The sequence below is a fragment of the Cervus canadensis genome, chromosome 10 (assembly GCF_019320065.1).
Source record: "Cervus canadensis isolate Bull #8, Minnesota chromosome 10, ASM1932006v1, whole genome shotgun sequence".
NCBI classification, from domain to species: Eukaryota; Metazoa; Chordata; class Mammalia; order Artiodactyla; family Cervidae; genus Cervus; species Cervus canadensis.
In genome coordinates, this window is record NC_057395.1 from 188,581 (window position 1) to 215,319 (window position 26,739).

Here is a 26,739-nt window from a genome sequence, read left to right on the forward strand (position 1 = left end):
GATACAAATAGAAGAAAAAAGCCTACTGAAATTTTTGTGAATGTTTTTGTGCCCACTTTCACCTAAGATGGAGTTGTTGTTCAGTCGCTCAATCATGTTCAACTCCTTGCAACCCCATGGACTGCAGCATGTCAGGCTTCCCTGTCCATCACTATTTCCCTGAGTTTGCTCAAACTCATGTTCATTGAGTCGATGATGACATCTGACCATCTCATCCTCTATCGCCCTTTCTCCTCCTGCCCTCAATCTTTCCCAGCATCTGTGTCTTTTCCAATGAGTCAGCCCTTCACATCAGGTGGACCAAGTATTGGAGCTTTAGCATCAGTGCTTTAGCTCAGTCCTTCCAATGAATATTCAGGGTTGATTTCCTTTAGTATTGACTGGTTTGATCTCCTTTGCAGTCCAAGGGGCTCTCAAGAGTCTTCTCCAGCACCACAGTTAGAAAGCATCAATTCTTCGGTGCTCAGCCTTCTTTACGGTCCAACTATCAAATCTGTACATGACTACTGGAAAAACCATAACTTTGACTAGAGAAACCTTTGTCAACAAAGTAATTTCTCTTCTTTTTAATACACTGTCTAGGTTTGTCATAGATTTTCTTCCAAGGAGCAAGCATCTTTTAATTTCATGGCTGCAGTCACTGTCCACAGTGATTTTAGAGCCCAAGAAAATAAAGTCTGTCACTGATTCATTTTTCCCCCATCTATTTACCATGAAGTGATGGGACCAAGATGCCATGATCTTAGTTTTTTGAATGTTGAGTTTTAAGCCAGCTTTTTCACTCTCCTCTTTGACCTTTATCAAGAGGCTCTTTAGTTCCTTTTCACTTTCTGCCATTAGGGTGGTGTCATATGCATGTGTGAGTTTATTTGATGTCTCCCAGCAATCTTGATTCTAGTTTGAGCTTCATCCAGCCCAGCGTTTCTCATGATGTACTCTTCATGTAAGTTAAATAAACAGGGTGACAACATATAGACTTGAAATACTCCTTTCCCAATTGGGAACCAGTCCATTGTTCCATGTCCAGTTCTAACTGTTGCCTCTTGACCTGCATACAGGTTTCTCAGGAGGCAGGTCAGTTGTCTGGTATTTCTATCACTTTAAAAATTTTCCACAGTTTCTTGTGATCCACACAGTCAAAGGCCTTAGTGTAGTCAGTGAAGCAGAAGTAAATGTTTTTCTGAAATTCACTTGCTTTTTTTATGATCCAATGGATGTGGGCAGTTTGTTGTCTGGTTCTTCTACTTTTTCTAAAACCAGTTTGTATATCTGGAAGTTCTCGTTTCATGTACTGTTGAAGCCCATCTTGAAGGATTTTGAGCATTACCTTGCAAGCATGTGAAATGAGCACAAACGTGCAGTAGTTTGAACATTCTTTGGCTTTGCCCTTCTTCTGGATTGGAATGAAAACTGACCTTTTCCAGTTCTGTGGCCACTGCTGAGTTTTCCAAATTTGCTGACATATTGAGTGCAGCACTTTAACAACATCATCTTTTAGGATTTTCAATAGCCCAGCTGGAATTCCATTTTTTTTTGTTGTTGTTCGTAGAATTGCTTCCTAAGACCCACTTGAATTCACACTCCAAGATGTCTCACTCTCTCCTGGTCATTAAGACTTTTTTTTTTTTTGTATTCTGTGTATTCTTGCCACCTCTTCTTAATCTCCTCTGCTTCTGTTAGGTCGTTACCATTTTTCTGTCCTTTAACCTGCCCATCTTTGCATGAACTGTTCCCATGGTATCTCTAATTTTCTTGAAGAGCTCTCTAGTCTTTCCCATTCTACTATTTTCCTCTATTTCTTTGCATTGATCACTTAGGAGGAAGGCTTTCTTATCTTTCCTTGCTATTCTTTGGAACTCTGTATTCAGATGGGTATATCTTTCCCTTTCACTTCTCTTCTTTTCTCAGCTCTTTGTAAGGCCTCCTCAGACAAGTATTTTGTCTTCTTAAGTTTCTTTTTCTTTGGGATGGTTTTGTTCACCACCTCCTATACAGTGTTACAAACCTCTATCCATAGTTCTTTAGGCATTCTTTCTATCAGATCTAATTCTTTGAATCTATTGGTTACTTCCACTATATAATCATAAGGGATTTGATTTAGGTGTTACCTGAATGACCTAGTGGTTTTTCCCTACTTTTCTCAATTTGTGTCTGAATTTTGCAATAAGGAGCTCATGACCTGAGCCACATTCAGCTCCGGGTCTTGTTTTGCTGACTGTATAGAGCTTCTGTTTCTTCAACTGCAAAGAATAGAATCATTCTGATTTCAGTGTTGATCATCTGGTAATGTCCATTTATAGACTCATCTTTTGTGTTAGCTATGACCAGTGCATTCCCTTGGCAAAACTCTATTATCCTTGCCCTACTTCATTTTGTACTCCAAGGTCAAATTTGCTCTTTACTCTAGCTATCTCTTGACTTCCTATGTTTTCATTTCAATCACCTGTGATGAAAAGGGCACCTTGTTTTGGTGTTAGTTCTAGAAGGTCTTGTAGGTCTTCACAGAACCGTTCAACTTCAGCTTCTTTGGCATCGGTTGTTGTGGCATAGACTTGAATTATTGTGATGTTGAATAGTTTGCTTTGGAAGCAAACTGAGATCATTTTGTAGTTTTTGAGATTGTACCCAAGTACTGCATTTCGGACTCTCTTGTTGACTATGAGGGCTTCTCCATTTCCTCTAAGGGATTCTTGCCCACAGTAGTAGATATAATGGTCATCTGAATTAAATTTGCCCAATTCTGTCCATTTTAGTTCACTGATTTCTAAAATGTTAGTGTTTACTCTTGCCATCTCCTGTTTAACCACAGCCAATTTACCTTGATTCATGGACCGAATATTACAGATTCCTATGCAATATTGCTTTTTATGGCATCGGACTTTACTTTCACCACCAGACACATCCAAAACTGGGCCTCATTTCCACTTTGACAGCCTCTTCAGTCTTTCTGGAGCTATTTCTTCACTCCTCCCCAGAGCATATTCGACACCTACCGACCTGGAGGGCTCTTTCAGTGTCATATCTTCTTGCCTTTTTCATACTGTTCATGGGGTTCTCAAAGCAAGAATGCTGAAGTCTTTTGCCATTTCCTTCTCCAGTGCAGCACATTTCATCAGAGCTCTCCACCATCATCCATCTGTCTTGGCTGGCGCTGCACAGCATAGCTCATAGTTTTATTGAGTTTCCCAAGGCTGTGATCCATCTGATCATTTTGATTCATTTTCTGTGATTGTGGTTTTCATTCTGTCTGCCATCTGATGGAAGAGGATAAGAGGCTTGTGGAAGCTTCTTGAGGGACTGGCTGTGGGGAAACCTGGGCCTTACTCTGGTGGGCTGGGCCGTACTCAGTAAATCTCCTACCCAATTTTATGCTGATGGGTGGGGCTGTGCTCCCTCCCTGTAGTTTGGCCTGAGGTGGCCCAGTCCTAGAGTCTGCAGTCTCTGTGTCAGGACTGTAGGCTCTTTAGTAGGACCCATGGTGATCTCCTCTAAGAGGACTTAATGCCCACATGCCACACCCCCCAGGACTGCTGCTGCCAGTGCTCTTGTTCCCGTGTTAGTCCACTGCTGAGTCATGCCTCTACAGGAGCCCCTCAAACACTCTCAGGCAGGTCTGGCTTAGGCTCTTGTAGGGGTCACTGGTCCTTTCCCTGGGTCCTGGTGCACATAATATTTTGTTTGTGCCTCCAAGCATCTCTGGCTGGTATGAGATTTGATTTTAATGTGATTGTCTCCCTCCTACTGCCTTGTTGCAGCATCTCTTCTGTCCTGGGACATGGAGTATCTTTTTCTTGGTGTACTCCAACATCCTCCTGTCAATGGTGGTTCAGCAGCTGATGGTTGTTCAGTAGTTGATGAGTTACTTGGATTTGTGCTCATTTTTTCCTTCAGTAGCTTCAAGTTTGCTTTCAATGTTAGTCTTCCTTTTTATTTTTTGATTTAGTTTTGTTTTGAATATGTAAAACATCAACCTTTTTCCAAAAGTAATAAACGGGCAGAATGATATATGTAAAGTGTCATTCCTTTCTTATACCTTCCCTGCATTCCTTAGTCCTCACCCTCCTTTTGTAGGTATCCAACTAAATTGTTTTTTGGTTTATCTTCTCCATCTTTGATTTAAAAAGTAACTCTTTTTTCCCTGTTTTTATATTTCTTTCTTATGTCCCTTTCTTTCACAAAAGGTAGCATGCAAGATACTCATTTCAGTTTTTTCTTTTCACTTAATACTACCTCCTTGAAATCCCTCCAAATTGTTTTGTAGAGGTTTTTTTGCATTTCCTTTGCAGCAACAGGTACACTTGCTTATACTACCAAGTACTGTAATTTATACTTTACCATAGTTTATAATATATACTTTAGTTTGATATAACCAATCAACCAAAGATCAACCAATCTTCTATGTTTATATATTTGCTGATTTTAATTATTTTGCAATTACACATAATATTGTAATGGAAAAGTTGTACATACACATTTTCATTGTTTGGTCTATAAATATGTATTTACCTAAAGTGTAAATAACACAAGAAAACTGGAGACTAATATACAAATATTTGATTCCTAGCAATGTTTATGAAACAGACAGCTTCAACTTACATCTATCAGAATTGATCTGACAATTTTCATGTAGATCTAGCACTGTGGCAATTTATTTAAAACTTTATTAAAATAAGAGAAAATGTTACTGCACAATTATTATAAATTTGAAATTAGAGATTTCCCAATAATATCTGTTTTATTCACTTAGTGGACTAAATGTATCTCTCTATATAGCTCATGATAAAGTACGAGATAAAAAGCATATGCATGAGAATCAAGATTCAAAAATCCAACAACATGTAAAGAAAGGAAAAAGTCAGAGAAGGGAAGGACACACTAGTAAGTATAATAAGTATAGATAATTTTTAATAAATATTTTATTTTTTTATTTTTTAATAAATATTTTAAATTAAACTCATCAAATTATCTTTTCTATTTGGTTCACAAATATGTAGGTGGCATGTGTTTTATTTTAAAGATTATTTTCCTTATCTATTTTTATTGAAGTATACTTGGTTTTCATTGTTGTTAATTGCTGTTATATACCAGAGTGATTCAGTTGTACATATATATACATATACTTTTTTTTTTCATTTATTTTTATTAGTTGGAGGCTAATTACTTTACAATACTGTAGTGGGTTTTGTCATACATTGTCATGAATCAGCCATGGAGTTACATGTATTCCCCATCCTGATCCCCCCTCCCACCTCCCTCTCCACCCAATTCTTCTGGGTCTTCCCAGTGCACCAGGCCCGAGCACTTGTCTCATGCATCCAGCCTGGGCTGGTGATCTGTTTCACTATAGATAATATACATGGTATTCTCTCGAAACATCCCACCCTCACCTTCTCCCACAGAGTCGAAAAGTCTGTTCTGTACTTCTGTGTCTCTTTTTCTGTTTTGCCTATAGGGTTATCGTTACCATCTTTCTAAATTCCATATATATGTGTTAGTATGCTGTAATGATCTTTATCTTTCTGGCTTACTTCACTCTGTATAATGGGCTCCAGTTTCATCCATCTCCATTCATCCATCTTCTCCATCATCTCCATCTTCATTCATTCATCCATTGAATTAGAACTGATTCAAATGAATTCTTTTTAAGGGCTGAGTAATATTCCATGGTGTATATGTACCACAGCTTCCTTATCCATTCGTCTGCTGATGGGCATCTAGATTGCTTCCATGTCCTGGCTATTATAAACAGTGCTGCGATGAACATTGGGGTGCACGTGTCTCTTTCAGATCTGGTTTCCTCAGTGTGTATGCCCAGGAGTGGTATTGCTGGCTCATATGGCAGTTCTATTTCCAGTTTTTTAAGAAATCTCCACACTGTTTTCCATAGCGGCTGTACTAGTTTGCATTCCCACCAACAGTGTAAGAGGGTTCCCTTTTTTCCACACCCTCTCCAACATTTGTTGCTTGTAGGCTTTTGGATAGCAGCCATCCTGACTGGCGTGTAATGGTATCTCATTGTGGTTTTGATTTGCATTTCTCTGATAATGAGTGATGTTGAGCATCTTTTCATGTGTCTGTTAGCCATCTGTATGTCTTCTTTGGAGAAATGTCTGTTTAGTTCTTTGCCCATTTTTTGATTGGGTCATTTATTTTTCTGGAATTGAGCTGCAGGAGTTGCTTGTATATTTTTGAGATTAATCCTTTGTCTGTTTCTTCATTTGCTATTATTTTCTCCCATTCTGAGGGCTGTCTTTTCACCTTGCTTATAGTTTCCTTTGTTGTGCAAAAGCTTTTAAGTTTCATTAGGTCCCATTTGTTTATTTTTGCTTTTATTTCCAATATTCTGGGAGGTGGGTCATAGAGGATCTTGCTGTGATTTATGTCGGAGAGTGTTTTGCCTATGTTCTCCTCTAGGAGTTTTATAGTTTCTGGTCTTAATTTAGATCTTTAATCCATTTTGAGTTTATTTTTGTGTATGGTGTTAGAAAGTGTTCTAGTTTCATTCTTTTACAAGTGGTTGACCAGTTTTCCCAGCACCACTTGTTAAAGAGATTGTCTTTTTTCCATTGTATATCCTTGCCTCCTTTGTCGAAGATAAGGTGTCCATAGGTGTGTGGATTTATCTCTGGGCTTTCTATTCTGTTCCATTGATCTCTACTTCTGACTTTGTGCCAGTACCATACTGTCTTGATGACTGTGGCTTTGTAGTAGAGTCTGAAGTCAGGCAGGTTGATTCCTCCAGTTCCATTCTTCTTTCTCAAGATTACTTTGACTATTCTAGGTTTTTTGTATTTCCATACAAATTGTGAAATTATTTGTTCTAGTTCTGTGAAGAATACCGTTGGTAGCTTGATAGGGATTGCGTTGAATCTGTAGATTGCTTTGGGTAGTATAGCCATTTTGACAATATTGATTCTTCCAATCCATGAACACGGTATGTTTCTCTGTCTGTTTGTGTCCTCTTTGATTTCTTTCATCAGTGTTTTATAGTTTTCTATGTATAGGTCTTTTGTTTCTTTAGGTAGATATACTCCTAAGTATTATGTTCTTTTTGTTGCAATGGTGAATGGTATTGTTTCCTTAATTTCTCTTTCTGTTTTCTCATTGTTAGTGTATAGGAATGCAAGGGATTTCTTTGTGTTAATTTTATATCCTGCAACTTTACTATATTCATTGATTAGCTCTAGTAATTTTCTGGTGGAGTCTTTAGGGTTTTCTATGTAGAGGATCATGTCATCTGCAAACAGCGAGAGTTTCACTTCTTTTCCTATATGAATTCCTTTTATGTCTTTTTCTGCTCTGATTGCTGTAGCCAAAACTTCCAAAACTATGTTGAATAGTAGTGGAGAGAGTGGGCACCGTTGTCTTATTCCTGATTTCAGGGGAAATGCTTTCAATTTTTCACCATTGAGGGTAATGCTTGCTGTGGGTTTGTCATATATAGCTTTTATTATGTTGAGGTATGTTCCTTCTATTCCTGCTTTCTGGAGAGTTTTTATCATAAATGGGTGTTGAATTTTGTCAAAGGCTTTTTCTGCATCTATTGAGATAATCATATGGTTTTTATCTTTCAATTTGTTAATGTGGTGTATTACATTGATTGATTTGCGGATATTAAAGAATCCTTGCATTCCTGGGATAAAGCCCACTTGGTCATGGTGTATGATTTTTTTAATATGTTGTTGGATTCTGTTTGCTAGAATTTTGTTAAGGATTTTTGCATCTATGTTCATCAGTGATATTGGCCTGTAGTTTTCTTTTTTTGTGGCATCTTTGTCTGGTTTTGGAATTAGGGTGATGGTGGCCTCATAGAATGAGTTTGGAAGTTTACCTTCTTCTGCAATTTTCTGGAAGAGTTTGAGTAAGATAGGTGTTAGCTCTTCTCTAAATTTTTGGTAGAATTCAGCTGTGAAGCCATCTGGTCCTGGGCTTTTGTTTGCTGGAAGATTTCTGATTACAGTTTCGATTTCCGTACTTGTGATGGGTCTGTTAAGATCTTCTACTTCTTCCTGGTTCAGTTTTGGAAAGTTATACTTTTCTAAGAATTTGTCCATTTCTTCCAAGTTGTCCATTTTATTGGCATAGAGCTGCTGGTAGTAGTCTCTTATGATCCTTTATATTTCAGTGTTGTCTGTTGTGATCTCTCCATTTTCATTTCTAATTTTGTTAATTTGGTTCTTCTCTCTTTGTTTCTTAATGAGTCTTGCTAATGGTTTGTCAATTTTGTTTATCTTTTCAAAAAACCAGCTCTTAGCTTTGTTGACTTTTGCTATGGTCTCTTTAGTTTCTTTTGCATTTATTTCTGCCCTAATTTTTAAGATTTCTTTCATTCTACTAACCTTGGGGTTCTTCATTTCTTCCTTCTCTAATTGCTTTAGGTGTAGAGTTAGGTTATTTTTTTGACTTTTTTCTTGTCTTGAGATAAGCCTGTAATGCTATGAACCTTCCCCTTAGCACTGCTTTTACAGTGTCCCATAGGTTTTGGGTTGTTGTGTTTTCATTTTCATTCATTTCTGTGCATATTTTGATTTCTTTTTTGATTTCTTCTATAATTTGTTGGTTATTCAGAAGCGTGTTATTTAGCCTCCATATGTTTGAATTTTTAACAATCTTTTCCCTGTAATTGAGATCTAATCTTACTGCACTGTGGTCAGGAAAGATGACTGAAATGATTTCAATTTTTTTGAATTTTCCAAGACCAGATTTATGGCCCAGGATGTGATCTATTCTGGAGAAGGTTCTGTGTGCACTTGAGAAAAAGGTGAAATTGATTGTTTTGGGGTGAAATGTCCTATAGATATCAATTAGGTCTAGCTGGTCCATTGTATCATTTAAAGTTTGTGTTTCATTGTTAATTTTCTGTTTAGTTGATCTATCCATAGTTGTGAGTGGGGTATTAAAGTCTCCCACTATTATTGTGTTACTATTAATTTCCTCTTTCATAATCGTTAGCATTTGCCTTACATATTGCGGTGCTCCTATGTTGGGTGAATATATATTTATAATTGTTATATCTTCTTCTTGGATTGATCCTTTGATCATTATGTAGTGTCCTTCTTTCTCTCTTTTCACATCCTTTATTTGAAAGTCTATTTTATCTGATATGAGTATTGCGACTCCTGCTTTCTTTTGTTCTCCGTTTGCGTGAAATATTTTTTCCAGCCCTTCACTTTTAGTCTGTATGTGTCTCTTGTTTTGAGGTGGGTCTCTTGTAGACAGCATATATAGGGGTCTTGTTTTTGTATCCATTCAGCCAGTCTTTGTCTTTTGGTTGGGGCATTCAACCCATTTACATTTAAGGTAATTATTGATAGGTGTGGTCCCGTTGCCATTTACTTTGTTGTTTTGGGTCCACGTTTATACAGCCTTTCTGTGTTTCCTGTCTAGAGAAGATCCTTTAGCATTTGTTGGAGAGCTGGTTTGGTGGTGCTGAATTCTCTCAGCTTCTGCTTGTCTGTAAAGCTTTTGAATTCTTCATATCTGAATGAGATCCTTGCTGGGTACAGTAATCTAGGTTGTAGGTTATTCTCTTTCATTACTTTAAGTATGTCCTGCCATTCCCTTCTGGCCTGGAGGGTTTGTATTGATAGATCAGATGTTATCCTTATGGGAATCCCTTTGTGTGTTATTTGTTGTTTCTCCCTTGCTGCTTTTAATATTTGTTCTTTGTGTTTCATCTTTTTTGATTAACATGTGTCTTGGGGTGTTTCGCCTTGGGTTTATCCTGTTTGGGACTCTCTGGGTTTCTTGGACTTGGGTGGCTATTTCCTTCCCCATTTTAGGGGAGTTTTCAGCTATTATCTCCTTGAGTATTTTCTGATGGTCTTTCTTTTTGTCTTCTTCTTCTGGGACTCCTATGATTCGAATGTTGGGGCATTTAACATTGTCCCAGAGGTCTCTGAGGTTGTCCTCATTTCTTTTGATTCTTTTTTCTTTTTTCCTCTCTGCTTCATTTATTTCCACCATTTTATCTTCTACCTCACTTATCCTATCTTCTGTCTCCTTTATTCTACTCTTGGTTCCCTCCAGAGTGTTTTTGATCTCATTTATTGCATTATTCATTTTTAACTGACTCTTTTTTATTTCTTCTAGGTCTTTATTAAACATTTCTTGCATCTTCTCAATCTTTGTCTCCAGGCTATTTATCTGTAACTCCATTTTGTTTTCAAGATTTTGGATCATTTTTATTATCATTATTCTAAATTCTTTTTCAGGTAGGTTCCCTGTCTCCTCCTCTTTTGTTTGACTTGGTGGGCATTTTTCATGTTCCTTTACCTGTTGGGTATTTCTCTGCCTTTTCATCTTGTTTAGATAGCTGTGTCTGGAGTGGGCTTTCTGTATTCTGGAGGTCTGTGGTTCCTTTTTATTGTGGAGGTTTTACCCAGTGGATGGGGTTGGACGATTGGCTTGTCAAGGTTTCCTGGTTAGAGAAGTTTGCGTCGGTGTTCTGGTGCTTGGAACTAGATTTCTTCTCCCTGGAGTGCAATGGAGTGCCCAGTAATGAGTTTTGAGATGGGTCTATGTGTTAGGTGTGACTTTGGGAAGCCTGTATGTTGACGCTCAGGGCTATGTTCCTGCATTGCTGGAGAATTTGCATGTTATGTCTTGCTCTGGAACTTATTGGTTCTTGGGTGGTGGTTGGTTTCAGTGTAGGTATGGAGGCTTTTGGATGCTCTCTTATTACTTAATGTTCCCTGTCGTCAGGAGTTCTCTGGTGTTCTCAGGTTTTGGGTTTAAGTCTCCTGCCCCTGGATTTCAGTTTTATTCTTCCAGTAGTCTCAAGACTTCTCCACCTATACAGCACTGATAATAAAACTCTAGGTTAATGGTGAAAAGATTCTCCACTGTGAGGGACACCCAGAGAGGTTCAGAGAGTTACATGAAAAAGAGGAAAGGGAGGAAGGAGATAGAGATGAGCAGGAAGAGAAAAAGGGGGACTCAAGAGGAGAGAGACAGATCTATGCAGTTGTCTGTTCCCAGAGTGTTCTCCATAGCCGAGACACCCACAGAGATTCGTAGAATTGGATTGAGAAGAGAAGGGGGAGGGAGGAAATAGAGTGATCTGAGGTAGAAAACGGAGAGTCAAAATTGGGAGAGAGTAATCAACACACTCCTGAATAAAAATGGGAACTGAATATTGGATTCTTAAATGTCCAAACATTATATCACATACTGAAAAACAAAGATTAAAAATCTAGAGTAGAGGTTAGACTCTTAAAAATACAATATTAAAAACACAAAAAATTTTAAAAATATATATGAAGTTCGGTTTAAAAATAGGGCTTCTTTTTTTTTTTTTTTTGCAAAGTTATAGTGAAATGAAAATGAAAATTAAGGAGTAGTAGAGGAGTAATAGAGGACTTTAAAGGGAAATAAGAGAAAAAGAAAGAAAAGAAAAAGGGAAAAAAAAGCAAGAAAAAAAATTTTTTTCCTAATTAAGAAAATCGTAAAAATCTATGAAAATGAAAGTTAAGGAGTAATGGGGGAGTAATAGGGAATTTTAAAAGAAAATAAAAGAGAAAAAATAAAAAAGAAAAAGGAAAAAAAATTTTTTTTAATTAAAAAAAAAAAAAGTAAAAATATATCTAGGAATTTCTCTGGAGCTGTTGCGGTCAGTGTGGGTTCGGTTCAGTTTCAGATAGCTCCTCGTTCCAGCTTACACTTCTCGATATCTACAGGCCCCTTCCGGTGTAGTCGGTGTTCTCTACAGGGATTTTAATCTGTTGCACTGGTCCCTTCTGAAGCGGTTCCCTTTGTTTATTTGGCTTCTGTTTGCTGGGCTCTTCAGTGCCTAATTTCCGCCCTGACACAGGTGGGCGGAGGTGGTCTCTTGTTCAGGTTGCTAGTACCCTCGCGCTGAGGGGAGGGACTGGCACTGCTTTCCCGTCTATGCTGCTCAGGCTCCCGGCTGCTCTATGTGGAGCGTGCCCTGCGCTGCACGTGGTTCCAGCCCTTGGGTGTTCCACAAAAGCGTGGCCCAAGCAGCTCAGGCAGCCAGGAGCTTGACGGGCGCACTCTCCCCGGGTGCAGCTTGTCTTCTCCCCTCTGCGGTCCCAGCCTCAGTTTCCGCCCGCGGCAGGTGGGTGCGTGCGCCTTCTCCCCTCCGCGTCCCCAGCCCAGTCCCCGCCTGCACCGGTCGGGTGCATGCGCCTTGTGTCTAGCCGCGACCCTCCCGGCGGATGTCGACCATCTAGAATCTCAGGAGGTCTTTGGTTAGAAACTGGAGGCCTGCTTACAGTGTGGTAGGGGATGCAGTCCTTGGGGCCGAGCCTGCCCCTTTCCCCTACCCCCTGCCTCCTGCCTCTGGCAGGGCTGGGCTGGGCTGGTCCGCAGCCGGCTAGCTCCTCTGGACTTGCTTGGTCCCTTTGTTCTGTGAACGGCTGGCAGTGTGTTTGGGCCAGTTAATTTTCTCTCTCTCCTTTGCTGTCCCACAGTTTAAGTTGGTAACTCACAAAAGCTCCCTCTGATTGTCCTCAGGGCACTCAGGCCTGGTCCTTACCCTAAGCAATGCCGCCTGCTCCTCTCTGTTCCGCCCCCACTTGCTGGTGGCGGATGAGGGCGTCTGGGGTACTTTCCTGCTGGGAGTTGCTTTTAGGTACGTAATCTGTGGGGTTTATTTATTTTTCCCCCTCCCAGTTAGGTTGCCCTCCGAGATTCAAAAACTTCCCCCAGACCTGCCAGTGTGAGGGTTTCCTGGTGTTTGGAAACTTTCTCTATCAAGACCCCCTTCCTGGGACGGATCTCCGTCCCTAGCTCTTTTTTCTCTCTTTTTATGTTTTCTATTTTGTCCTACCTCCTTTCGAAGACAATGGGTTGCTTTTCTGGGCGCCTGATGACCTCAGCCGGCGATCAGAAGTTGTTTTGTGAAGTTTGTTCTGTGTTCAATTGTTCTTTCGATGAATTTGTAGGAGAGAAAGTGGTCTCCCCATCCTATTCCTCCACCATCTTGGCTCCTCCCCACATACTCTTTTTTTAAATATTCTTTTCCATTGTGGTTTATCATTGTTGCTGTTCAGTTACTAAGTCATGTTCAACTCTTTTGTGACTCCATGCATGATAGCCAACCCCGCTCCTCTGTCCATGGGATTTCCCAGGCAAGAATTCTGGACTGGGTTGCCATTTCCTTCTTTTCCATTATGGTTTATCATAGGATTTTTTTTTCAGTTGGAGTGTAATTGCTTTACAATGTTACGTTGTGTTAGTTTCTGCTATACAACAACATGAATCAGCTGTAAGTATACATGTATTCCTTCCCTCTTGGATCTTTCTCACCCTCTGTACCCCCTGCCACCCATCTACGTCACCACAGAGCAATGAGTTGAGCTCCCTGTGTTGTACTCAGATTCTCACCAGCTATCTGTTTTATACATGGTATTGTATTCATATCAGTCCCAATCTCTGTTTGTCCTGACTTCTCCTTCCCTTTCTTTGTCCATAAGTCCATTCTCTATGCCTGCATGTCTTGTCTTTCTCTGCATATAGGTTTATCAGTACCATTTTTATAGATTCCATATATTTTTATTAATATTTGATGTTTGTTTTTCTTTTTTTTGACTGACTTCACTTTGTATGACAGATTCTAGGTTCAACCATGTGACTACAAATGACCCAATTTCTTTCTTTTGTGTGACTGAGTAATATTCCATTGAATATACATACTATATCTTCTTTATCCATTCATCTGTCGATGAATATCTAGGTTGCTTCCAAGTCCTGGCTAAATATTGTAAATAGTGCTGCAATGAACATTGAAGTGCATGTGTATTTTTGAATTATGATTTTCTCAGGGTACATGCCCAGTAGTGGGATTGCTGGGTCATATGGTAGTTCTATTTTTAGTTTTTTAAGGAACCCTCATACTGTTCTCCATAGTGACTGTATCAATTTACATTCCCACAAACAGTGCAAGAGGGTTCCCTTTTCTCCATACCTTCTTCAGCATTTATTGTTTGTAGATCTTTTGATGACGGCCATTCTGACCAGTGTGAGGTGTTACCTGACTGTGGTTTTGATCTGCATTTCTCCAATATTTAGTCATGTTGAGCCGTGTTGATTCATGAGTCATGTTTGTTGGCCATCTGTTGTCTTCTTTGGAGAAATGTCTTATTTAGGTCTTCTGCCCATTTTTGATTGAGTTGTTTGTCTTTTTGTTATTGAGCTGAATGAGCCATTCGTATATTTTGGAGATTAATCCCTTTTCAGTTGCTTTGTTTGCAAACATTTTCTCCCATTCTGAGAATTGTCTTTTCATCTCATTTATGGTTTTCTTTGCTGTGCAAAAGCTTTTAAGCTTAATTAGGTTGCATTTATTCTTGTTTTTATTTTCATTACTCTAGGAGATGAGTCAAAAAAGATCCTAAGAGTTTTATAGCTGTGGCACACAGGCTTAGTTGCTCCATGAGATGTGGGATTTTCCCAGACCAGGCATCAAACCTATGTCCCCTGCATTGGCAGGTGGATTCTTAACCACTGAATCATCAAGAAAGTCTCACTTTAATTTTTTTTAATAAAACTCAGTAGAATATATTTTTCTTGGGTTCATGAATCACTATTTAAGCATGTATTTTATATCAGCTTTGCCCATTGACTTAAAGTGCGAATAACACAAGATAGAGAATAAAAGCAAACTACTCATAACTTTTGGTTGATATCTCTAGTCATAAGACTAGTTAATGGCCATGGATCATATACTAAATATTCATGAAGGCCTTGTAATGTGCTATTAATAGTCTCTTAAAGGGATTGTACCATTTATCTGAGTTCAGGAGACTATGGTACCAAAAGCCCCATGGATGCCTCTGGCAGTGTATTTCTGCCATAGGCTCTAATAAGCAGTCTGAGAGGTTGCTAAGATCTATAACCCAAACACAAATGTGAATCAGAGGGGCCAAGGGGATGGACAGAGCTGGAGACCTGTTGGGGGGGCCTCCAGGGCATCATATTGTCATGTCCTACTCAAAGTAGAGACTAAAAATTATATCTTAATAGACAAATGCCATCAAGATGACCACATGGGGAATGTCAAAGTACCAATAGCCAAAAAGTTCCACCAGTCATTGGGTCTCCTTTGTATTTGCTGGGGTTTAAAGGAACTAAAGCTTGGCAGTTGCCTCCTATGGAATGAGTCATACTTACCCTTCTCAGTTTACCCCCAGAGATTTCACTTGGATATCAGGTCCTGGTGCTTTTTCTGTATTAATAGCCCAGCTTTCTTGTCACGTGTAAGTCCACATGCTTTCTGTCTTTGTTGGATAATGCTATTGCCTAGGCCTAGTGGAGGATATTGTTAACATAGGGGTGGCTAGGACTCTCCATGTGGGAGTGGGACTTTTTGCAGGTCATGGCCTTGTGGAAAGACTTTAAAGTTGTACTGCAACTCATTATATGTATGGCGGACTGATCTTGATCTTCTCTATGGACAAGTGAAGTGAAAGTTGCTCAGTCGTGTCTGACTCTTTGCAACCCCATGGACTGTCCATGGAATTCTCCAGGCCAGAATACTGAAGTGGGTAGCCTTTCCCTTCTCCAGGCGATTTTCCCAACCCAGGGATCGAACCCAGGCCTCCTGAATTGCAGGCGGATTCTTTACTAGCTGGGCCACAAGAGAAGCCCAAGAACACTGGACTGGTTAGCCTATCCCTTCTCCAGGGGATCTTCCCAACCCAGGAATTGGACTGGGGTCTCCTGCATTGCAGGCAAATTCTTTACCAGCTGAGCCAACAGGGAAGCCCTTTCTATGGACAGGGATGCTAAAAGAGACATTTGCAATGTCAACTGCTTTGTACTTTACTCAGCTTAAACAGGGACCGCCTTACAGAATCTCCCTGGGCGTAGGAGACTCAAAAGACGCGAGTTTGATCCCTGGGTCAGGAAGATCCCTTAGAGGAAATGGCAACCCACTCCAGTATTCTTGCCTTGGAAATACCATGGAAAGAGGAGCCTGGTGGGCTATAATCCATGGTGTCACAAAAGGCGGACATGATTTAGTGACTAAACCACCACCGCTACCACCACAGTTTAGGCAACAACCTCTATGACTGTTGTAATTTCAGGTAACACCAGTATCCATGCTACATGACTGCATTCAGTTCAGTTCAGTCCAATCACTCAGTCATGTCTGACTCTTTGCAACCCCATGAACTGCAGCACGCCAGGCCTCCCTGTCCATCGCCAACTCCTGAAGTTTACCCAAACTCATGTCCATTGAGTTGGTGATGCCATCTAACCATCTCATCCTCTGTTCGTCCCCTTCTCCTCCTGCCTTCAATCTTTCCCAACATCAGGGTCTTTTCAAATGAGTCAGCTATTCGTATCAGGTGGCCAAAATATTGAAGTTTCAGCTTCAACATCAGTCCTTTCAATGAACACCAGGACTGATCTCCTTTAGGATGGACTGCTAGGATCTCCTTGCAGTCCAAAGGACTCTCAAGAGTCTTCTCCAACACCACAGTTCAAAAGCATCAATTCTTCTGCACTCAGTGTTAAGCCTCTAATAATCAATTGACTCTCCATATACCTGAGGCCTCATCCACAGGCCAGATGGGGTTACTGAAATGAGAAATAGTCTTGTGGAGAACTTTTGCTTCATTAAGCTCAATAATGAGCTTTTAATCCTCTGGGTAGTTGCTTTGTCCATCGAAGGCACTAGGTACTGGTAGTTTGTTAGGTTCAGTTTTTTATGAAGGGCCACTGAAATGGCCTCAGTTGTAGGATTTCTGAGCATGGATTGGGGATAAATGCGTACACACACACGTACACACACACACACACACACACACACGTACACACACACACACACACACACACACACACACACTCTTTTCCTTCATCTTGCTCCAAAAAGACCAAAGAATGAAATTCTTCCTCACCTCCCCATCCTCATGCTAGGGAGAGGGGAGATTTGTAGAACATCCTCATGTTCCCAGTTGGGGACACAAGGACCTTGGCCTAACTCATAGTGTTTAAATTTAAAGTTAAGAGACCTGGATACAAGTAAGGGGATGCACGCTGATTCATGTCAGGATTCACTGTAAGGGTTGGAGAGAATGTTACTTTCATTAGTCATTGGAGTTATCAGTATGTGGACCCCATTGTGCCCAAAGGTCATTATCTAGTCACAGATATCTGATGGAGAGCCTGTCACTCTCCTCCTTGAGACCTACTACTGTTGGGTAAGAAAACCCATAGATGTCTTTGCGGGAAAGATCTTGACCCTGTGATCCAGGAGTAAGTACCCTATTGCCGTTTTTACATCACTCTGACTACTAGTGAAAAGTTAGTGTCTTGCCAGTAGCTTCTTTTCCTTTGCTTGGAAAGTTTTCAGTTCACATATAGATTGTGCCATGAACCAGTTGGTATCACTTTATGAGGAGGTTGTTTTTTTTTATGAGGAGGTTTAATTGAGCCAGGTAACCAGGTAGAGTGGCAAGAATGAACTTAGATCTGAGTCTGGTAAACAGTCTCATCATTTACTTTTCTCACTTTTTTAAATTGAATCAACAGACTATCAAGTGGCTTGCAGAGCACCTTACTGGGTGGCTGTAAGCATGAGCCAAAAAATTTTTTTGAGAAACAAGTTTTTTGAGAATTGTTTGAGAACTCAAAAATTGTTTGAGAACTCAAAAGTTTTTTGAGAATTGTTTGAGAACTAACCACCATTGGACCAGTCAAGAGCAAATAATAGCAAGTAAAGGAAGGAGAGGCTCAGGTGTACATGACTTTTCTCCCACTTACCGCATTCTTCATCCTCCTTGGGCATAGTAGCCATGGAAGATGTTCTGAAAGAGAGGGTCTGCAGTGACACACCAGAAAAGGTGCTTGTGTCCCTAGTTAACTTTAACAATATTACTTTCCTTATAGTGGAGTCAAACTATCCGAATCTCTATCATTTGTTTGTGTCGCTGGACAAGGCAATCCCTGGGGCTCTACCTGCTTTCTCATTAAATGTGAGAAACAGTTGTTGTATTGAGGATGTCATCACTGCCAGCAACATGTTTAGATTTAATAGTAGTCCTTGTGACCAATTCTTCATGCAACTTTTGGTGACCAAATACATTGTTTTCTCTTTCTCTTTCCTGAATTTCTTTTTCTAAGGGTAAATTTCTTATATTTTCTCTTTATTTCTTACTCTCTTCTTTCCTAAAAAATAGAATATTTGATATCTTCTCTTTCCATTTTTTTGTTTATACCTAACCTCTCATCTAGCAATCCTTCCAATTTGGGTTATCAGTGTCTTTTTTTTTTATAGCTTTTTGTGTAATTCTTTGTATAAATAATAATTTATATTACCCTAATTTATAGTATGTACCTTGTTATTCAATTAATCTCATATGCTAGTATATTTAGGTGCTTCTGAGTATTTTGTGATTAAAAAATATGGTGTGGGCCTTTTGGATTTACATTTCCATCATTTTGTCTATGAGTATATATTAACCTAAACTATAATAATGTAAACCAAGTAGGGACTAATATAAAATATATTTGACACCAGCAAACATTTGTGAAATAATGAGACAATGCACATTGAACTTTTTCTCGCCATTTTCATATCAGGTGTAGCATGATGGTAGCTTATTTATATATTTATAAAAAGGAAAAAGTACTGTAAACACATGTATAAACTTGATATATAGGGATTTCAAGATCCATTTTTCTGCTTAATGCACTAAATGTGTCTCTTTATGTAGCTCATGATGATGTATCAGATGAAAGTCCCATGTTTATGCAGCAAGACTTAAAGTTAGAAACAGAAATTCATGTAGAGAAACCAAAATCTTCTGGACCTGAAAGTGTCATGAGTAAGTAAAATAATTGTGGATAACCTTGTTTTTTACCTGTTCCAGTTGTCACACTGTATTATGTTTCCTTGCTGTATCTCTGAATAAGCTGTAAGCACCACAAGGATGGACTCTGGGCTATCCTGCTGCTAGTATATCCCCAGCAAAAAGCACAGTGCCTGACCCAAAACGGGCATCCAATAAATGGTTTTTGAATACATGAAAAAAAACTTTAATTGTACTCATCAGAAGATCTTTTCTTTGGTTCATGAAGATGTATTTGGGATTAAAAAAAAAAAACTAGTTCAAAGAGTCCTTGTATTTATTTTTTGCACACCATAAATGCAGGAGATATTGTAAATCCACAATTCCCCACAAAACTTATACAATTAGCAACTGAGAATCTATGTTCTTATGATTTCCATCACTCATAGCTGTACACTCTTTGCTTCATTCCATAGTAGCAAAGAACCTTATCTCAAAGCACCAAGTTTCCAGGCATTACTGCAAACATGTTATTTTCATTCTCTAATACATGGTTAAATTCCTATGAAGCAAATCCCAATTCATCTTCACCTTCAATGGATAAGGGAAAACAGTTAGGAAGCCAATGTCATCCTTACATCTAAAACTGATTCTGCCTCTTTACCTTAATATATTTCCTTCCATGAACATTTTAACTTTAAATGTATTTATGTTTAATATGAATATAAGTTGAAATTTTAAAAATCTCTTTCAGATTCATCTAACAGTTTGGGACATTCATATCCATTTTTCTGTGGAAAACAAAAACATGGTCTCTAGTGTAGAGTATTCTGGTAGTGTTTATTTAAGAGTTCAATTTGGCATTTTATAGCAAAGTAATATGGACTGTTGGTCCAAGTTATAGATTTAAAGATTCCTTAATTTATGTAGACTAAGATACTAAGCTAATTCCCAAAGTATTTTATAGATGTATGTTATCATTTTTAGAACAAGCAGGGTTCAGTGGGCACTTTTAGGATCTTGCTCACATCATTCCTATATATCCAGAGACTTCTGGATCCTCTCACGGACAAAGAAAATTGGTTAAGTCTGCTGAAAGTATCAACAGGAATCTGATACACAGACACAGATTTCATTCTTACAGATAGTGGAAATGAAGTCTTTAAAACTGTGCTCATGATAAGCTGAAGACTGAGTTAGTTCTTTAAGCATGTTAGTCTGTTAGTTCTTTAAGCATGGATCTTTTGTACAAAGACTGCATTCTCTACCTATAGTCAGTAACTTGAGGCCCTTCTCTAGATTTTGCACTGCATTGGTGACATCTTCATAGTGCAAAGCTCTGCCAGCATATTTGCTATATTTCTGAGCTCTAGCAGAATCCTCTGATGTCAGTTGAATATCTCTCTGGGAAACTGCAGTACAGTGCAGAATCAATGCCTGGAGTAGTCTGTGGAGTAGGCTGGGTAGTGTTATTTGTTAGACCTGTACTGTGAAGAACTTCTGCTGGGATATTAGCTGGAATGCTGGATTGTGGGCACCAAGAGGAATTTGTATTCCAGTATAGCTGCCTGATGTCATGTTGCTTGGGTTCTAAGTTGAAGATCATGGCTGAGGTGGCTGAGTGGGCAGAGGGGTTGCTCCTATATTTTCATTTTTCTTCAACATCAGTATATTCTTCAGTCCCACCAGTCCCAAGTCTCTCCATTCTTTAAACAATTATATGTTGTCTTTCACTTTCCATACATTTTCATCAGTGAGTTCTCCAACACTGTTTTGACATCTGTTAAAAGACTAGCAGTATAGCGGGGCTTGATCATGTTTTGTGAAATCACCCAGCATTTCATTATCTGCATACAAAACATTTTCAAAGCATAGTTCTCCAACACTGTTTTGACGTCTGTTAAAAGACTAGCAGTGTAGCAGGGCTTGATCATGTTTTTGTGAAATCACCCAGCATTTCATTATCTGCATACAAAACATTTTCAAAGCATAGTTCTCCAAACAGACAGAGACTGCAGCCATGAAATTAAAAGACACTTGCTCCTTGGAAAAAAAAGCCATGACAAACCTAGACAGCATATTAAAAAGCACAGACATCACTTTGCTGACAAAGATTCATATAGTCAAAGCTATGGTTTTTCCAATAATCATATGTGGATGTGAGTTGGACTGTAAAGAAGGCTGAGCAATGAAGAATTGATGCTGTCAAACTGTGGTGCTGGAGAAGATGTTTGAGAGTCCCTTGGACAGCAAGGAGTTTAAGCCAGTCAATCCTAAAGGAAATTAACCCTAAATATTCATTGAAAGGACTGGTGCTGAAGCTGAAGCTCCAATACTTTGGCTACCTGCTGCAAAAAGCCGACTTATTGGAAAAGATCTTGATGCTGGGAAAGATTGAAGGCAGGAGGAGAAGGGGATGACAGAGGATGAGATGGTTGCATGGTATCACCAATTCGATGGACATCAGTTTGAACATACTCCGGGAGATAGTGAAGGACAGGGAAGCCTGGCATGCTGCAGTCCATGGGGTTGCAAAGAGTCAGACACGACTGAGTGAACTACAATTTCTTGAGTAACATTCATTATCACCCAACTGTTTAAGAACTTTTAACTGATCCATTAGCTTTGATAAAAATTTACATTTAGTTTTTACTCTCAATCTTCATTCCAGTTTGTGTCACATAGAAAAGACAGTAACAAACCACAGAGTCTTGCTTGTCCAGCTTATGAGCCATCCTCAGATGATGCTGTATGCTCCTAAACTGTAGGAGCAGCAGAGCAGGCGTGGCCATCTCTACTCCAGGAATCCTATCTGGTCATATTTTTATAAAAATTTTACACTGACCTAAAGTGGGAATGCCCTTAAATAATTAGAGAGCAAAAGCAAAACTATTGATAACTCTTGGTTGGAATTTCTTCTCTTGAGACTATTTCACAGTCATGGGTCATGTGCTCAGTACACACTAAAGCCCAGTAATGGACTAATAATTTTCTCTTAAAGACTGTGTACCTTTCAGCCAGCTATTCCTAGAGATGATGAATTAAAAACTCCCAACTGATGCCTCTGGCAATGTCCTTCTGCCTTAAACTCCAATTGGTGAATAGAGAGGTTGCTGATATCTGTTAACTCAAAAGGCAAAATGGATCAGAGGGGCCAAAAAAAAGGGGGGGTAGCCTGGGGCTTGTTGAAGGGCTTCCAGGTCATCCTCTTGGCTGTGGCCCCATTGAAAGGAAATGACCTTTCATGTAACCCTGTAATTGGTTGGCATTAAGAATGCAGGCAGGTGACAAGTTCCATCAGTCAATGGACCTCCTTTTTAGTTGTTAGAGTGGTGAGGGTCAGAAGCAGTCTTCTCCCATGGAATGAGACAATGAGACACCATATCGTGATCATGCCCAGAAATTTCACTTGGGTGCTTGTATGCTTTCTGTAAAAAACGGCCCAGCAAGTTGCCACCTGTGTGTCAGCAGGATGTTCAGCCCTTGCTGGGTAGCTGTCTTCTCTGAACTTAATAGAATGATATTATCAGCAGAGTAGAAAGACAAGCCCCTCCTCTAGTAGTGGAAGATTTTCCAGGTAATATATTGCTGACAGGAAATTCAAGTAGCATTGTGAAAGGGTGTGAATGGTGAATTGTCATCATTCCACACAAAGATGAACTGATCTGAATCATCCCTGTTTGGAGGAATATGGAAAAGGGCCTTTGTGGCATCAGTTGCTGCCTAACAAGTTCCCACACTCTGGACAAGTTTTTGCAATAGTCATGATGTCAGATACTACTGTTGCCAAGGCTATTCTGTTGATTGAACAACCAGAATCAGTTGAGTAACTGTGAACTCTTGATCTGGTATACAAATCAGCTGAGTTACTGAATAGGGATATAATCTCAAGGGGACTTTTTCTGCATTAAGCTTAGAAAAGAGGGCAGTTATTTCTGTTTCTCTCCCAGGCAAATTTTTGAGAGACTGGTGCTTAAATTGGATAGATTCACAATCTTCCTATGCTCCTCTAACATGACCTTAACTGCAGTTAAGCAGGGCTTAGAAGAATCTAAGTAAATTGCTCATAGACAATACAGTGGTACTCTGCTGGAGAGCCCCATGGTAAATAGATGGGGAAACAATGGAAACAGTGTCAGACTTTATTTTGGGGGGCTCCAAAATCACTGCAGATGGTGATTGCAGCCATGAAATTAAAAAACGCTTACTCCTTGGAAGGAAAGTTATGACTAACCTAGATAGCATAGTAAAAAGCAGAGACATTACTTTGCCAACAAAGGTCCGTCTAGTCAACGCTGTGGTTTTTCCAGTGGTCATGTATGGATGTGAGAGTTGGACTGTGAAGAAAGCCGAGTGCCAAAGAATTGATGCTTTTGAACTGTGGTGTTGGAGAAGACTCCTGAGAGTCCCTTGGACTGCAAGGAGATCCAGCCAGTCCATTCTAAAGGAGAGCAGTCCTGGGTGTTCACTGGGAGGACTGATGCTGAAGCTGAAACTCCAGTACTTTGGCCACCTCATGCGAAGAGTTGACTCATTGGAAAAGACCCTGATGCTGGGAGGGATTGGGGGCAGGAGGAGAAGGGGATAACAGAGGATGAGATGGCTGGATGGCATCACCGACTCAATGGACATGAGTTAGAGTAAACTCTGGGAGTTGGTGACGGACAGGGAGGCCTGGCATGCTGCGATTCATGGGGTCACAAAGAGTCGGACACGACTGAGCGACTGAACTGAACTGAACTGAAGCAGGGCTTAGAGGAATGTGAGTAGAGTGGCACATAGACAATACAGTGGTACTCTGCTGGAGAGCCCCATGGTGTCCACTGGCTCTTCTGGAGACACATTAGCCTGATGGACAATGTGCCCTGTGGGACCCTTCAACTCCTGCAAATGATCCAGCCCTGAGCCCTGAAACAGTCTCCCTAGCACCTCTCAAAGTGCTCCTTCCAGAAAAGAATTTTACTTTATCGACTACTTTGTTCTCTGCACTAATCTGGCAGAGAAAGCTGCCTGTTTTGCCTTGGTCAATTAATAGAGGAAGCCAAACTGAAAGTAATAAGCTTTTATTCACTTCCTTTAATAGTATAAGCAAGTCTAAATGGAATGGGCCCCAGCTCCACCACTGTTTAATTTTCCGCACAGAAAGAAAACAGGCAAGGGTGAGATGTATCAATACTGATGGGAGTAAGGGCTGAGGGAAGATGATGTCATATCTGAGGGAGCCCCAAACAAAAGGCTCTTCCTTACTATGGCCGCAATAACCTTGTGAATACTGATGTAGGATGGCTAGGAGTGTAAAAGTCCTGAATACTGAGTAGTAACCAAGGAAACTAGCTTCAGATTCCCCTAGTAAAGTGGTCTGTAAGAGGCACCTGAAAAGTACAAATATCAGCTGACCCCTCTCCCTTTCATAGGGAGGCCTCTAATAGAGGCAGCTGGTATAGGAATCCAGAATGCATAAGAACATGGCGTGGATGGGCCTTGGTCCTCCACTGCAACTACTATCAGTGTTTAAAGTTCACTGGATATGTATCAAATTTGGTGTGGGGTGAGAAGCATTCCCCATGAGAACTGTCAGGTGGATACTTTGTAATTATCTGTGGTTGGACCTGCAAAGTCAAACATAGGCTTTTGGCCTGGAGTTGAACTCGTGTATATACATATCTGTACATATACATGCACATAAACATACATTCATACACCTACACTGAGTGTCCTTTGTGTTTGTTGTGGTAGAGACTGAAATAAGATTGACACTTTGGAGTGCTTCGAGAAAAGCTTGGCCAGCTTTGTATTTTGGGGGGATAGAGAAGGGAAAACCTCTGTTCCTTGAAGCTTGGAATGAGACAATGTACCCCTTTCCACTTCGCCCCTCGGGATTTCAGTTGGATACTAGGTCCTTGTACCATCTTTACATTAATGACTCAAATGTGGCCACATGTGGGTCATCATGGAATCCAGTCCTTGCTGGGTAGTACACTTGTTTGGGTCCAGTGGAGGATGCCATCCATAGAGTGGAAAGTGAAAAAGTAAAAGTGAAGTCGCTCAGTCGTGTCCAACTCTCTGTGACCCCACAGACTGTAGCCTACCAGGCTCCTCCATCCATGGGATTTTCCAGGCAAAGAATACTGGAGTGGGTAGCCTATCCCTTCTCTAGGGGAAATTCCAAACCCAGGGATTAAATCCGGGTCTCCTGCATTGTAGGCAGAGGGTTTACCATCTGAGCCACCAGGTAAGTCCAGTATAGTGGAAGGTTAGTACTTGATCTTGGAGCAGGGCTTTTTCTAGGTCATGCGCTTGTGGAAGGACATTAAAGGTATATCACAACCCATTCCACATAAGGCAAACCATTCTGGTCGTTAGTGTGAACAGGAATGTTAAAAAGGGGGGCATTTGTGGTATCAGTTGCTGCATACTTACTTCACTGTACTTGGGCAGTAAATCTCTATGAAGGTCACAGGAGCATGAAACACCAGGTTCCAGAGCTATAGTGTGGCACTGAGCGAACAATAATCAGTCAAGTCTCTAGGCATCCCAGGGCCTTACACACAGACTGAAAGTGTGTATAAATGGAGAAATAACTTTGTGGAGAACTTTAGTTTCATTAAGCTCAGCAATAAGCACAGTGAACTGTTTTGGATGGTAAAGGTGCTAGACACTGGTAGTCTGGTGGTGGTTTTTCATTTGCTAAGTTGTGTCCCACTCTTTGGGACCCCATGGACTGCAGCATAGCAGCCTTCCCTGTCCTTCACCATTTCCCAGAGTTTGCTCAAACTCATGTCCATTGAGTCAGTGATGCCATTCAACCATCTCATTCTCTGCCGCCCCCTTCTCCTCTTGCCCCAAAATAGTTTTCCAGATGCCCTATTAAAATGACAACCCACTCCAGGATTTTTTCCTGGGGAATTCCCTGGACAGAGGAGCCTGGCAGGGGGCTTTCTAAGGGGCTTCCCTGATAGCTCAGTGGGTAAAGAATCCTCCTCCAGTGCAGGAGACAGGGGAAATGCACGTTTCATCCCTGGGTCAGGAAGATCCCCTGGAGAAGGAAGTGACAAACCACTCCAGTATTCTTGCCTGAAAAATCCTTTGGACAGAGGCGCCTGATGGGCTACAGTCCAAAGAGTCACAAAGAGTCAAACACGACTGAATGATTTAGCATGCATGCACACTCTTTGTGACTGTTCTTTCTAAATAACACATTTACTCATTTGTTAGACTTTGAAAATTATTTTGAAATTGTTTTGCCTATTTGTATGGGGGAAAAAAGCCTACTAGAAATATTTTGTCATGTGTTGACAATCTCCATGCTTCTGCCCATGAATGAGGGTATGTGTCAAATATTGTATTGATGAGTTACTTGAATTAGTACTTTTTTTTAGTAGGTTAATTTCTCTAAGTTTGCTTTCAGTTTTAGTTTCTCTTTTTCATTTTAATTTTATTTTTGAAACATGTGGAACCTGAACTTGCTTCCAAAAGTAAATACTATGCAAAAAGCTATACTTAAAGGAGTACCATTTTTTCCTTAGTTTGCTCCCTTGCATCCTGTATGTAACCAGTTACATTTTTTTCTATCTCACTTGTGTGTCATTTTGTAAAGGTAACTATCTCTCTAATTCTCTCCCTTCCTCTTTCTTATTTATTTCCTTTTTTCCCCATCTTCTTTACCTCAACAGTACCATACATTTCTCCTTTTGTTTTTTTTTTTTCTTAATATTATCTCCTTGAAATCCCTCCAAGTCAGTTTATAGAGATTCATTTGATTCCTTTTACATCTTTACATACATCTGATGGTACCATATTATTTAGCATAATTTACAAAGTTTATGGGATTTCCCTGATAGCTCAGTTGGTAAAGAATCCGCCTGCAATTCAGGAGACCCTGGTTCAATTCCTGGGTCGGAAGATCCCTTGGAGAAGGGAAAGGCTACCCACTCCAGTATTCTGACCTGGAGAATTCCATGAACTGTACAGGCCATGG

General features: G+C 40.1%; 1 protein-coding gene and 1 pseudogene across 1 annotated transcript in view; one reads left to right on the top strand and one right to left on the bottom strand.

Moving 5' to 3' along the window:
• The window catches only part of LOC122448351 (coiled-coil domain-containing protein 7-like), a 171,022-nt gene that overhangs the window by 5,649 nt on the left and 138,634 nt on the right, over positions 1-26,739 (top strand). Inside the window, exons 3-4 of the mRNA XM_043479596.1 lie at positions 4,774-4,878; positions 18,687-18,797. Coding sequence (XP_043335531.1) covers positions 4,774-4,878; positions 18,687-18,797 — 216 coding nt within the window. The remainder of the gene's footprint in view (positions 1-4,773; positions 4,879-18,686; positions 18,798-26,739) is intronic.
• On the bottom strand, positions 19,983-21,553 carry LOC122447949 (annotated as a pseudogene).